Genomic DNA, 13,650 nt, shown 5'->3' with positions numbered 1-13,650 from the left:
GCGAGCCGCCCCCGGGCCTGCCCCAGCCGCGGGAATGCTGCAGGCTGCACATACGGGGCACTGCAGCACCGGCAGGTCTGGGTGGGGCCGGCAGGGAGGGTGGCATCGGCTCGCGCGGTGCCCTCTGTTCCCACCGTGGGCTTTGCAGGAGAACAGCAGGGGACGGGAGCGTGGCCGGGGCTCTGGGTTGGGGGGTCCCAGCAACCCTCCTAGGCGAGATGGTGGAAGGCGTGTCCGTGCGGGGCGTGGGGGTCGGGGGTGGGCAGCAACGGGGAGAAGATGCCCGAGGCCGCCCCAGGGTGGCCACCGGAGCCAGGGCTGGGGTCCCCGTGCAGAGGGGCGCTCGAGGACCCAGGTGGGTTTTCCCAGACCAACCTTTCACGGGGGAATCCAGCCTGGAGCAAGGGGAGCAGCTCGGAGCCGAGCCGGAAGAAGGCACTCGACCCGGTGGGCTTGAGAAGCTGGGGAGATCCCAGAAGCTGGGTCTGGGGGCCCCCCGGCGGGCACCACCCGAACCCCGGCGTAACCTTGAGCCAAACTCTGCGAGGTGGGGGCGGGGGGTGCGGCTGCGGCACTTTGTTTACCGGCACCTGTGGATCAGAGGGGAAGTCGCAGGCGGCGGCCCGGCGGGGCCGGCTCCTTCCTCCCTGCCTGGCCGGGTTGGGGCTGGGGAGGCAGGGGTGAGGCAGAGCGGGTGGAGGGTGTGGCTGGACCCCGAGAACGCAGGGGGTGCTGTGGGGGATGGGGCCGGATGCGCTAGAGGAGATGCTGGCTTCTCCTGGCGACCTGGTGCTCACCGCCGCCCTGACCCCAGAAAACCTCTTCTAGGACCGCGGTCCTTTCTCCTCCTTCCCCAGATTCCCTTGTCGGACCCACCCAGTACAACGCAGGCCACACCACGACCTCTCCCGTTTTCTCTTAAACTGTGTGCATCCACAAGTTCCTTGGAAATTTGTTTAAAACACACATGCTTCCTAGGCTATCCAGCCAAGTAATGGGAAGAGGCAGAGATTTGGATCTTTTTGTTATCCTCAGACAAGTGACTGTTTCTCCCCAAAGTCAAACTGGCAGGTTGTAATTCACGGAGGAACAGCAGGAACCACGGGCAGCCAGGTCTCCAGGCTGAGTGGCCGGGGACCCCCGATGGGCTGCTTGTCTCCTCCTTCGCCCCACTTGCGACCCGTCCAGCCACAGGAGCCTGGAGCCCCGCGAGGGCTTCCCGAGGCACCTGCAGGCCCGGCGCAGATGAGCCGCAGTCTCCTGCCGCTGCCTGGGAAGCAGCCCGGCCATAGCAGCGAGGGGGCGGCAGCAGGCTGGCCCATCCGGAATCCATGTGTCACTGGCCTGGGCCTCCCTCCGACTCGCTGGCTGTTTGATCTGCCAAAATGGGACCAGTGAAGGTCAGAGGAAAAGAAATGCTTAATCAGAACAGGAAAGGTTTAAAAATAAAAGATTCCTCCCCACCTCCCTTCTTTCACCTGCTTCCAATAGCCAGCTCGGTGGGTAAGAATAAATGATTTACTGCTTGACCCCATGGCACTGGGCTGCCCACCTGTCTCCCTGTATTGGTGCCAACTACTTCCCCCTTCCTCCCATGCTCGTCAGAAGAAAGGCACTACATTTGAAAGTCTTCAGGACTTACCCGTGTAAGATTTGCCAGAAAGCTTTAGGGACTGTGTTGATTTTGGTAGCCCCAGGCTTTTGTAGGGTAGATGTCCTCTAAAACCCCACTTAAGGTGGCTCTGGCTGCCAGCAGACAGGAGAGAGAAGTAGGACAAAGAAGGCTGGACAGGAGGGCCTGGCCCTGGGGATCTGTTGACAGCCTCTGCAGAAAGGCAGGAAGGAGGCTGCTAGCTCAGAGCCACTGCATTGCATAACTCTAGGGGTGTCACAATAGGAATAGTGCCCCCTGAAGTTGTGCAATGCACAGACAGTACACAGGGACCCCACTGGCACTAGAAACTCATCCCTCTTCTGCCAGAAGAAGCCCCACTTCCCACCTGAGGGCTAAAGGTGCTCTTAACTGGGCCCAGTAGCAATGGGCTTTCTGTTTCCATCAGCCCAGCTCTTTGGAAAATATGCTCCTTGGTTCCTCAAAGGAGAGGTGGGAATTTTATTTGAACCCCTAAGGGGTTGCTAGGTTGAAATGGGACCTTGTTCATAATCAATCCCAAAATGGCACAGGGTCCCCCATTTGCCTGGTAGGGTGGAGGCAAGCAGGAGGAATGGGATACTCTTGGGGAACGGGATTGGGAGGGAAATGCCTCAGTAAACAGTGTGGTTGGAACTGAAAGGGGAAGATGAGAGAATTATGTTGAAAGGGTCAGGAGAGGGAAGAAGAGCAAGAAAACTTGGGGAGTTGCTTCAGTTTGGAATTGGTCAGAGCTGGTTGAGAGGGAGTGCAGCTTAGCGTCTTTCTCTGAGCACCAGGATTATAGGGAAGGCAGGATTTACCAGTTGAGTAATCCTCCCCTCCAGTGGGCTCAGGGCTCTCACAGCCTGTGCCTGGGTAGATCTCTTCTAATGCTGAGTGCCTGGCTGCCAGGGAGGAGGGGATTCCTGGCAGAGGAGCGGGGAGGTTGTGGACTCCACCTGGCTCCCTAGCCCACAGATCTAACTGTGCCCTGCCCTGGCAGTTCTGGGCTTTTCCAAGCCCTGCTCCCCGATGTTTCTACCTCCCAATTCACTCCCTGCACAAGTGGGTGGAATTTAATGCAGGTCTTTGGAACAGGTCTAGGACCTTGAGGGATGGACACTTGGAGGAGACAGGCCCATTACACAGCATTCTTCAGGGCAGACTCCACAGAGCTTGGCTACAAAGAACCGATTGTTCTCTTTCTTCTTGGCTCTTCTCTACTTTGTACTCCACTTCCATGAAATTTTCATTATATTTATGAGTGTCTAGCACAGTGCTTGGCACCTGGGAGGCTCACAGTTCATATAAGTTGAATCCCTGGTGCAGTGAGCATTCACGTCTGCCAATCCCTATGGAAAGTACTTTAATTGCAGTGGTTTCTTGTGCCTCTCAATGACGTGGGAGATAGTTGTTTCTTTCCAGCCTACCATTTTATGGTTGTAGAAACTGAGGCACAGAGAAGTAATGTACCCAAAGGTCAAATAGCTAGTAAAAGGCAGAGCTGAGATTTGAATCCAAGTCATCTCACTCAATTTTGCTTTTCAGGGAATTCTAGGCCTCACCCTAGGCAAACGTAAGAAGGAAGGGTCTACCCTGAAGTATAAAGTCTAAGAACAAAGGCTCATGTCCTCTGAGTCTCCAAGGATGCCCCTAGTAGAAGTGGCACCTCTGAGGAAGGTGGACCAAAGCCCCTAGAGTCTCCAGCAGCCTGCCCATAGCCTGCTCCCCACCCTGGCCTAGCAACCCTCCAGAGGCAGCTCTCCACCCAGGAGGGGCTGGGGTGCAGTGTGCTGGGACAGCTCTGGCCTGGGTGCAGGTTTGGGCTATGCTGCTGACTGGCCCCAGGATGCCGGACACATCACATAAGCCTGCTGAGCTTTGGTTTCAGACTAGGGAACTGAAAAAGACTCGTAGGCCTGAAGGTACCTTGTCAGAGGGCTGGAGAGCTTCCAGAGCAGGTACTATACTCCTCCCCTATGGAAAACCCACCAGATAGGTCCTCAGGACACCAGGACACCATGCCTGTCCCTGTGAGAAAGACATTACTGCACATTCACTCTCAATCATTCACTACAGATCTGAGCCCCCTGTATTCCAGGGACTTCATCATGATCCTGGGGTCTGGTCCAGGGGTATTATTACCTGCTGGCTACATATGAGTCTCGTGTGTTTAGGAACACCAAGAAAGCAAGTAGCCACAAAGGGGCTCCCTCCTGACCACCCTGCCCTCCTTCCCACCCCACACACCTAAACTAGCGTGAATGTGGGGATGCACTGCGCTGATTTCTGAGGGTAAGTGTGGGTGTGTGAGAAGAACCCAAAAGTGGGTCAGGATGGATTTCATAATTGGGTTTGGGTCCTCTGCCAGATAAAACGACTAAAAAAAATATATAACAACAACAACAACAACTGGGGTTTAAGGATGGGAGGGTAGGCCTTTCCCTGTCTTCCCCTCCGCCCTGACTTCTAACTGGAGCAGTGTCAGCAGAGTGAGGGGCTCTTGAACACCCAGTGAGATGCCAAGCCTTGTAAGAGAGGGAGAGAAGAGCCCTCTTTGCCTGGAGAGGCTGTTGTATGCTACTCCAGTCTTGCAGCGGCCTGAGAGCATGGGAAGCCAGCACCCTCCCCTCCCCTTCTCCAGGAGGTCAGAAGTCCTAGCACAGAAGAGCTCTGTCCTACCCTGAGTCCCAAGGGCCAGGGAGAGCACTCTGCTCATCTCCCCAGTAAGGGACAGAACTAGTTGTGTGACCTTGGGACAGCCACTTCACCTTTCTGGGCCTTGATTTTCCTGGTGGTTTAATGGAGAGGTGAAACCAAATCATCTACAGAGGCTTTGGCATGCTGTGACTCCAGGAAGAGCCCGGCAGTGGCCTGGCCACCCACAGGGATACCCTGCCTAGCCTGTCACACCACCGCCACAGGCTGGGTGGGAAGTCTTTGGGTTCAAGGAAGAGATTTTCTTTTTCCTCTGGAGAAAGTATCTGTGACCAGATGAGGGGAGGGTCTAGATTAGCTGGAGACCAAGAAACCTGAGAAGTGGGGCCTAATGGCATCTTGGGGCAAGCACCAGGCTGGGACGCAGGTGCCGTCTGTCTTTGCGTGGGCTGCTGTAACAAGATACCAGAGATGTGGGGGCTTAAACAACAGAGACGTATTTTACCCTCACAGTTCTGGAGGCCGGGAAGTCCAAGATCAGAATGCTGGCAGACTCGGTGTCTGATGAGGGCCCTCTTCCTTGCTTCGTTTTCTCGTTCTATCCTCACATGGCAGAGAAAGAGAGCGAGCTCTATGTGGCCTCTTTTTTTTTTTTTTTTTTTTGAGACAGGGTCTCACTCTGTCACCCAGGTTGGAGTGCAGTGATGCAATGTTGGCTCACTGCCACCGCCACCTCCTGGACTCAAGTGATCTTCCCACCTCCACCCCCTGAGCAGCTGGGATCACAGGCACACACTACCATGCCTGGCTAATTTTTGTATTTTTTTTTGTAGATGGGGGTGACTAAAAAAAAAAATGTCACCATGTCACTCAGGCTGGTCTTGAACTCTTGGACTCAAGCAATCCACCCACCTCTGCCTCCCAAAGTGCTAGAATTACAGACCTGAGCCACCGTGCCGGCCTCTAGCCTCTTATATGGACCCTGGCCTTTTCACAAGGACCCTACCTCGTGAAGTTTAGATGGCTTATCTAAGCTGAATCAGCCCCCCAAGGCCCTGCCTCCTAACTGATTCCCTTTGGAGGTCTGGGTTTCAGTATATGGGCTTGGGGGTATACAAATGTGCAGCCCACAATGCCGCCTCTGCATATCTGCTTGCAGGAGCAATGTGGGTCTTCCTAGGTTGTGGATGGGGAATGTATGCCCAGGCCTAGGCCTGGATACAGAGTTTAGATACCAGTGTGTCCAGCTTCAGTGTGCAGAGCCGGCCCTGTGTAGCTCTTGAAGTGCATCAGCCTCCGACTGCCAAGGGCTTGGCCAGCATCCAGTTACAGGTGTGGCTCCTTCCTTGGGGTTCCTGCAGGGTTTACTGGCCATAACTCATTTGGCACGGGGTGGGAGCCACCTCCTAGCATCACTTACACTGCAGGCTGTATGTTCAGAGCCCTCCTGCTGGCGTTTGTAATGTGTGTTTGTAACATTCTTCCCATCTTGAGCCCCTGGGGACAGGGTTTGGGAACAGACTGCCTTGTGTACCTTACCACCCCATCCCCAGAGCATTGCATGGGGTATTTTGCACACAGTAGGTGTTCAGTATAAACATGTGTACTGTGGTATGTTAGAGCCAGATAGAATCTCATCCAGCCTGTCCTCTGCACCCCTCCCTTCTCCTCTCCAAGTTACTCGAGTCGTGGGTGCAAGTAAAGAGGGGCCGGGGCGCTGGTCTGACTGTGCTGGTGATTTGGGGAGATCTCTTCCTCTTCCTGAACCCCAAAAGGTTGGGACAAACACAGCAACAACCCCAGCTTGCTGAATTCCAATGATTCATTAGCAGGATGAGGGAGTGAATGATAAAGTGAAGGATGACTGTCCCCGGGTCTCCCTGTCCTTCAGCCCTCCATGCCTGCCCCTGGCTGCACCCAGTCTCCCACTTTATCTGGTGGAGAGGGTGCTCTGAGCCTCTTCCCCACTCTCACACCTTTTTATGCCCACAAAGTGAGCTGCCACTATCAGATGTGTGTGGTTGGCACAGGGCTCCCTCGGGTAGAGAGCAGCTTCCATAGGGCAGGGCATCCTGCCCCTCCTGCTCTCCTCCCCAACACCTGACAATCAGTCAAGGCTGCATTAAGGCCTGGCCGGTGTCTTATCTCTGCTTGGATGCAAACAGCTCACTCCTTCCCTGACCCCTTGTTCCCTGGCACAGGGCAGAGGATGCCAAGAGTCTGAAATCGTTCAGGCTCCTTTTCTGCTTACCTCCAAGTTCTCAGTTTGGAAGAACCAGGGGAGCAGAATCCTGGAGGCTTAGAAGCACTGAGCCCCACAGTTCACAGCTGAAGAAACAGGCCCAGAGAGAGGGCAGGCACTGCAACCCTGCTCCTCTTGTGGTCTGGGGCTTTTCCCCCCGTACCATGCCTGTGTCTCAGCTCTAGCCCTGGGGTCTCCCTCAGACCTCCCTGGGGCTTGAATTCTGACCCCCACTCCCATGTCCCAGAAGGGAAGCCAAGGTCCTGAGGCAGCTCAGAACACAGCTCCAAGCACCCTTGCACCTCCCGCTGTTCTCTGCCCTTTATGGACTTTTGGGGCCACTTCCTGGAGCAGAGACCAAGGACTAGGGTAGCCACCGAGATGCCACTGGACCAGCAGGGAGGTAGGGCCCTGGGCGTCAGCTGGGGTGTTGGTGTGGGCATACCTGAGCCCAGGCCTGGCTCCTGGCACACAGGGAGTGGTGATAAGCACATTCTTGCCCTCTAAGGAAATTCCTCTGAGGGCAGAGGAGGTGGGAGGCTGGAGTCTTCTAGATGCCTGTCTCCTTCTGTTTATCCAGGCCTAACACAGCCTCAGCCACTCCCTCTGATACAGGCACAAGAATTTAATGACTGGCCCCTCTGCCCCCCACCCCCTCGCAGGGACACTGCCTCCCCAAGTGCCCTCTCCCGGCGTGTGATTGGGTGTTAATCCTCAGCGCAGGAGGATCCCAGGTGTCCCCACTGGACCCCAGCTCGCCCTTTTCTGGGCCCCTCTCTCTGTGCCCCCGTGGCTATTTCCAGGGAGGGCAGGAGGAGGCCACAGAGGCAAGTTTCTCCCCAGTCCTGGGCATTCTTCAGTGGACTGGGCTCCATCACAGTCTCCCTTGCCTGAGGAATGAGGCCAAAAGAATGATAGGTACAGGGCCTCTCAGAGGCTGAGCAAGGCCTGGCCCACTTCCATTTTTAGAGATTCGTGATCTATTAAAAAATGAAGAAGTGCAGTAACAGGGTTACAGAAGTTGTGGTGTGTTCAGTCTTATGGTGACTGTCTTCCTTCCATCCTGTCGCCGTGCCTCTGGCGGTGTGTCCTCAAGTGGAGACAGTGGCAGATGTCTATACTGAGGCCCCTCGTAACGCTGAGACCCTACAGCGCCTCTGCCGGTCCCTGCCCCTGGGATCCCCGGGTGTGTGCCAAAGAACCCAGGGTTCAGGCGTCCTGTCTTGTGTCTTTTGAAAGTACAGAGCTTCACAGTTTACAAAGTGCTCCTGCAGGCATGACTGTCTGGGTTTGTCTGCAGCTCAGAGGGAAAGGCAAGGGGGTCATTCTTGTTATTATTATTATTTTTATTTTTTTGAGATGGAGTCTCATTCTGTTGCCAGGCTGGAGTGCGGTGGTATGATCTCGGCTCACTGCAACCTCCGCCTCCTGGGTTCATGAGATTCTCCTGCCACAGCCTCCCGAGTAACTGGGACTACAGGCGCACACCACCATGCCCAGCTCATTTTTGTATTTTTAGTAGAGACGGGGTTTCACCATGTTGGCCAGGATGGTCTCAATCTCTTGACCTCGTGATCCGCCCACCTCGGCCTCCCAAAGTGCTGGGATTACAGGTGTGAGTCACTGCGCCTGGCTGGGGTCATCCTTATTTTACAGACAAGGAAGCCAGTCCAGCAAGGGAAGTGACTCACTTGCTGGCAGTCAGTGGCAAGGGCAAGCAGGAGCCCAGGCCCCTGAGTCCTTGGTGGTGAGGGGTGTCGGGGGTGAGAGCTTCCTGTCACACTGTGCTGCAAAGAAGCAGGTGGATCTTGGCCCCAAAAGCCAGGGTCTGGAGGGCTGCTCTTCTTTGCGGATTCACTGCTGGGTCCCAGGCTTTCCACCAGATGGAGAAGCTGGGAGAGATTGGGTTAATTCAAGCTGTGAAGTGAGCGGGTGATTTGGGTGCTAATTAAAATGACGGGAAGTAAACAGCACTTGGAAACACCCAGCATGTGCCCCCTAAGCCCGACTAGGCCTGCGCACTCTCTGCCGTCTCCCCCAGCTTGGTGCAGTGGGCACCATCTCCATGGCAACTGAGCTGAGCTGCAGAGATCAAAGCTGGAGATGGGTTAGCTCCAAGCCAGCCAAACCAGGGGTCGTGCGAAGGGGTTTCTGAAAAGTGCCTGGAGATTGGGGTCTGCCAGGTGTCTTCCCCTTCCACCGCCAGACCCTCCTCTCCTGGCTGCAAAACTCCCTGCCTAGGGCTTGAAGCAGAGCTGGTGTGGTAGGAGAAAGCACCTATGGGCTGGGATTGGACCTCCTGGGACCCACCCCTGGCCTAGGACTTTTTCATCAGCCCCCATTTATGGAGTGCTGGTTAGGGGCACAGATTCTGGAATCACAATTCAGGGTGCAACACTCTTTTCCTGTGCAATCGCTGTGTGACCCTGCATAAGTAACTTAACCTCTCTGTGTCTCAATTTTATCAGCTGAGACATGGGGATATTAATAGTAATGTTCTCTTAGAACTGTTGTGAAGAGGAAACAAGCCGATGAATGTACAGCGCTTAGCATAACGCTTGCCACGTGGTAATTGCTGCAAAGATGTCAGCTGTTGTTAGGAGTGTTATTACGAGGTGCTAGAGGCCAAGAAGAACTTTACATGGTCTCTGCCCTCAAGGAACTGGCCATCTAATTAGGGCAGAGTGAAGCAGAGGTGACATTGCCTGTTGTCACTGAAGCAATGGTAGATTTTGTGAGGCGCAGCTGGCCTGAAGGTTGAGTGGGGCTTGGGAAGATGGTGACTGAGCTGGGTTTGGGAGATGAGTAGAAATTCTGGGGCTGATGTGAACTCGAATTCCAGACAGAGAAGGCTGTGCTGAGGTCTAGCCATGCTGGAACCCTGCAGGAAGGATGGAGCTGGGGGAGCCAGGGAGAGAGCAAGAGAAGATGGCATTTCTTCTGTAAGTGACAGGGAACCGTGAAGGGCTTTCAAAATAGAATACCTGTTATAGTTTTTATTATTTTTAAATTTTGTTTTTTTATTATTTATATTTATCATGATTATGATTTTTTTTTTTGCTTCATTAGTTCAAAGCAATATATGTTCATTGCAGACATTTTGGGGAAATTTAGGGAAAAGCAGACAGATGCCAGCGTGCTCTGTATCCCTGCCCGGCAGAGGTAATGACTGCGAACATTTTGGTATACATCCTTCTCACCTCACTTTTTTTCTCCAGAATTAGACCAAACTGTATATTTAGTGGCAGCTTTCAAGGCGGGAGAGGCCGGGTCAGAATTCCGTTCGGGAAGGATCTGGGTGGCCACAGCCGTGTGGAAGATGGTGGGAGGAGGGAGACCCGTAGGAGCCACTGCAGTCATTTGGTTAGGGCTGTCCCGGCCCAGGGGTGTAGGGCAGGGAGGGCAGGTGAGAGGGATTTGGGAGGGGAAGGGACATAACAGTCTTTGGTTGTCCAGGGTAGCATGGTGTGCGTGCTGCAGGAACAGGCCTGGAACTGGGAGCAGGAGCCTGGGTTCTCCCGGGGTCAGCCTGTTCCTCTGTGCACCTTGTATTGCTTTGTGTGAGGCACCCTCGGTGGGAGGAAGAATGGCTGCTCTTTTTCATCCCAGAGGCCCCATGTTTGGGGTGAAGACACCCAAGAACATAAGCAAATTATTAGACGTAAGTGCAGAGTGGGAGGGGCCTGAGGCCTGGTGGCTGGCCCCTAAACTGCCTGCCTAGAGCCAGCGCAGAAACCTGGCCCGAGCCAGGTCCCATCCATGGGATTCCAGGGGTCTTAGGTACCATGTGGGACACTGGAAGGTGAAAGAACTCCTCCATGCAGGGCATGGTGGCTCATTTCTGTAACCCCAGTGCTTTGGGAGGCTGAGGCAGGAGGATCGTTTGAGCCTAGGAGTTTGAGATCAGCCTGGGCAGCATATTGAGGCCCTATCTCTATGAAAAAACCATACAACAAAAATTAGACAGGCACACATGGTGGCACATGCCTGTGGTCCGGGTACTTGGAGGGCTGAGCGGGAGGATTGTTTTCACCTGGGAGTTGGAAGCTACAGTGCTGTGACTGCACCCCTTTACTCCTGCCTGCGTGACAGAGCAAGACCTTGTCTCAATAAAATAAAAATAAAGAGCTCCTCTGCTGATTCTAATGTACAGTCATCACTGAGGTCCTCATGGAACAGCAGGGAAGTGACTTGTCTGAGGACACGCCATGGGCGAGGCTGAAAGTGGACGCCTGGTCCAATGCCTCTTCTGTGTCTTCTCTGCCTCCCCCTCCTCGATGCAGATGCCGAGGAGACAGACCCTAACATATGTGGGGTGGCGGGTGGGGAACCCTGGCTCAGCTCCTCTTCTGTCTTGTGATCTTCGGCCAGGTGTTCTGTCTCTCTGAGCCTTTGTTTTCTCCTTTTTTCTGGTGTTGATCCTACGGGCTCTGCCTACTTCACAGGACTGTGAGCATAAAAGGCAGATCCAGCCAAATTCCTGGCAAGAACTTACTCTAAAAACACCACGCAGGCCGGGCGCAGTGGCTCATGCCTGTAATCCCAGCTCTGGGGGAGGCTGAGGCAGAAGGATTGCCTGAGCCCAGGAGTTCAGGACCAGCCTAGGCAACATGGTGCGACCCCATCTCTATTAATTTTTTTTTAATTAAAAGCTTACTCGTAGATAGATAGATAGGTAGATAGATAGATAGATGATAGATAGATAAGCATACATAAGCACCATGCAATATAAACCATGGGCTCTTCCAAATCCCCATTTTCCAGGTGAGGTTGGCGGCAGAGCCACCTGCCACCACTCTCAGGTGTAGACCGAAGCCTCTGTTTCCTGAGAAGCCCCAGGTGCCCTGATCAGACCATTTCTCACAACTGCCAATGAGCCCACTGGGGTGCCGTAAATAGATGCCCACCACCCACCGCTACACTGAAAAGCATCATTTGCATTTGCCAACAGACACCTCTTTTTCAGCTTAAAGGTGGTGCCAGCCCACACCTGGCCTCCGGGGCCCCTCAGTGTGTCCCTGGGCTTTGCCCTCAGAGTGGCCACTCCCAAGCTGCCTGCAGGACTTCCTTGTCACTCCTCCCCCTAGGGGACTCCCCTCGCATCCCCTCTGGTCTCTGCTCTCCCTGTGGTGGCCTTTCCCTCTCCACTTTTTCCGTGTTCCTCATGTGGCATCTCTGCCCCCATTTTCCCCACCCTCAGCCCGGGGTCTCTTCTCCATCATAGCAGCTTCGATTTAGCGAGTGCTTCCTGGACCCCAGGCACCCCACTGGTGCCATCTGGTTTAATCTCTGAGTAGTCCTGGGAGATAGGAGCTGAGCCCCTTGAGGTCAGGGTGCTTGCCCAAGGAGTCCCTGTCAGGGGAAGCCTGGGGATCTGCAGGACCCCAGGGTTCTGCTCTCCTCATTCCTCTCTGGCTGGCTGCCTTTGCTCTCCTGGGAGTGGGGGTCCTGGAATCCAGATCGACTGGGGCCCCCTCATCCCACCTGCCCAGCCTGGCCACAGCAGAGGTCAAGAGCCAAGGTCAGAACCTGGGGCAACATTTTGCACAGAAGGGGCTCCCTCCCTGCCAGCTGAGTCAGGAGGGGAGTGGGGGATGGCAGAGCTGCTGGGGAAAGCCCCTTTCTTAGAACTTCCACCCCACCCCCACTTTCCCCCAAATTTCTAATCAGAAATTCTTGGTCTTGACCTTTGAGAATCCACTGTGTAGAGTCCCAGAGATTCCGCTCGCAGCCTGATTGGAGGTTAAGGCAAGAGGGTTGGGCCAGAGGGTGGGGGTGAGCTGGTGCCAGGGGCGTCAGATGATGCTTAGGGGCCAGAGGCGCCTTCCCTACTCCCGCTCTGGTGCAGGTGGGTTACGGGCACACGGATCTTGTTGGTTGAGGGCAGGTGGCTCATACCTCCCTCCCAGAACCCAGCCATTCCCCGTCACCTGCACAGCCTGTCCCCACCCCTGCCCCAGGGGATGATGGGTACAGATGGGAAGACCCCTGCTGATGGAGGCCAGTTGCCACTTTTGCCCCAACCCTTGTCACTGTGGTTTCAGCAACTGCACCTCTCTCGGCCTCCCTCCATTTCCTGTGGGGTGGACCCCCAGCAGAGGACTCCTCCACCCGGCAGAGTTCTGGAGAAGGCTTTGTTGGTTAAAGCAAACGAGGGAAGTGGTGCCTGCAGCCTCCCAGAAGCTTGCTTGGGGCTCGGGAGTGCTCAGGTCAAGCCTGAGTGCTGGGTGGGTGCTGGGCCCGGTGCCCCGCAGGCTCCCAGGAAGCACCCTGCAGCCTTCATCTGTCAGCTCCTGGGCCCAGGGGCTTCAGGACTCTTGGCTGCTGGGCCAGGTCCATGTGGGCCAGGTGTGGGCCCAGCAGAGGGGTGGGGAAGAGGTTCAATGAGAGAAACAGAGGAGAGAAGGACACAGGGACGCACAGAGGGATGCATATGAAAGCAAGAGGAAGAAGGAGAGAGAGTGGAAGAGCTGCCCTGGGCCCTCTTGGGAGCACTCTGCAGTCCTCCCACCCTCCCCTCCTTCCTATATCCTGCTGCCTCCCTCTCTCACTTCAGAAGAGGCAGGAAGGCCAGCCTGAGGGGGGTCCTCCAGGGTGAAAGTGGAGGCTGCTCATGGAGTAGCTTTTGTTATCTCGCTTCTGAATAAAAACCATCTGACACTGGGTGAACTGCCTTAGTGTCCTTGTTTTCCTACTATCGCTCCACACGTGTGTGCATGTGTCCACCTGCGCATAAACGAGGATGTGCATACACGCGAGCACGTGCGTGCCCGCGCAAACACACACTGCATGATACAGACCTGTGAGAGCGCAGGGGTGCACCTGCGTCTGCACACATCACACACAGGTGCGGAAGTGTGCGCTGGGGTCTGTGCCTGTGCACACCGCATCTTTCTGGGTGGCGATGCCACCTGCTTGCTCGGGTCTGGCCCCTTCTGGCCTTTGTCCAGGAGGCCCCACCCTGCCTGCTCTGACACTTGCCAGCTTCCAGGAGAGGCGTCAGAAGCCTGAAGGCCTTGAGATTTCAAAGCCCTTTAGCTACCTTCTGTGTGCCCACTCCTGCGTGCATGTGGTGCCCTTTGGTGCCATGGCCCCATGCCTTCCTCCCCCAGACCCG

The 13,650-nt window shown here is 55.2% G+C and overlaps 1 protein-coding gene across 2 annotated transcripts in view; it reads left to right on the top strand.

The window, feature by feature from the left end:
* The window catches only part of SPOCK2 (SPARC (osteonectin), cwcv and kazal like domains proteoglycan 2), a 30,095-nt gene that overhangs the window by 1,309 nt on the left and 15,136 nt on the right, over positions 1–13,650 (top strand). The window contains exon 1 of one of the 2 annotated variants that reach the window (XM_032256289.1): positions 6,843–6,936. The exons of the other annotated variant lie outside the window; for it this stretch is intronic. Coding sequence (XP_032112180.1) covers positions 6,858–6,936 — 79 coding nt within the window. The 5' untranslated portion in view covers positions 6,843–6,857. Of the gene's footprint in view, positions 1–6,842; positions 6,937–13,650 lie in introns of those variants that run through there. 2 annotated transcript variants of the gene reach the window in all.

Source organism: Sapajus apella, unplaced genomic scaffold (genome assembly GCF_009761245.1).
Source record: "Sapajus apella isolate SASKATOON/1434 unplaced genomic scaffold, GSC_monkey_1.0 scaffold94, whole genome shotgun sequence".
Lineage (NCBI taxonomy): Eukaryota > Metazoa > Chordata > Mammalia > Primates > Cebidae > Sapajus > Sapajus apella.
This window is presented reverse-complemented; position numbering and strand designations above follow the sequence as displayed.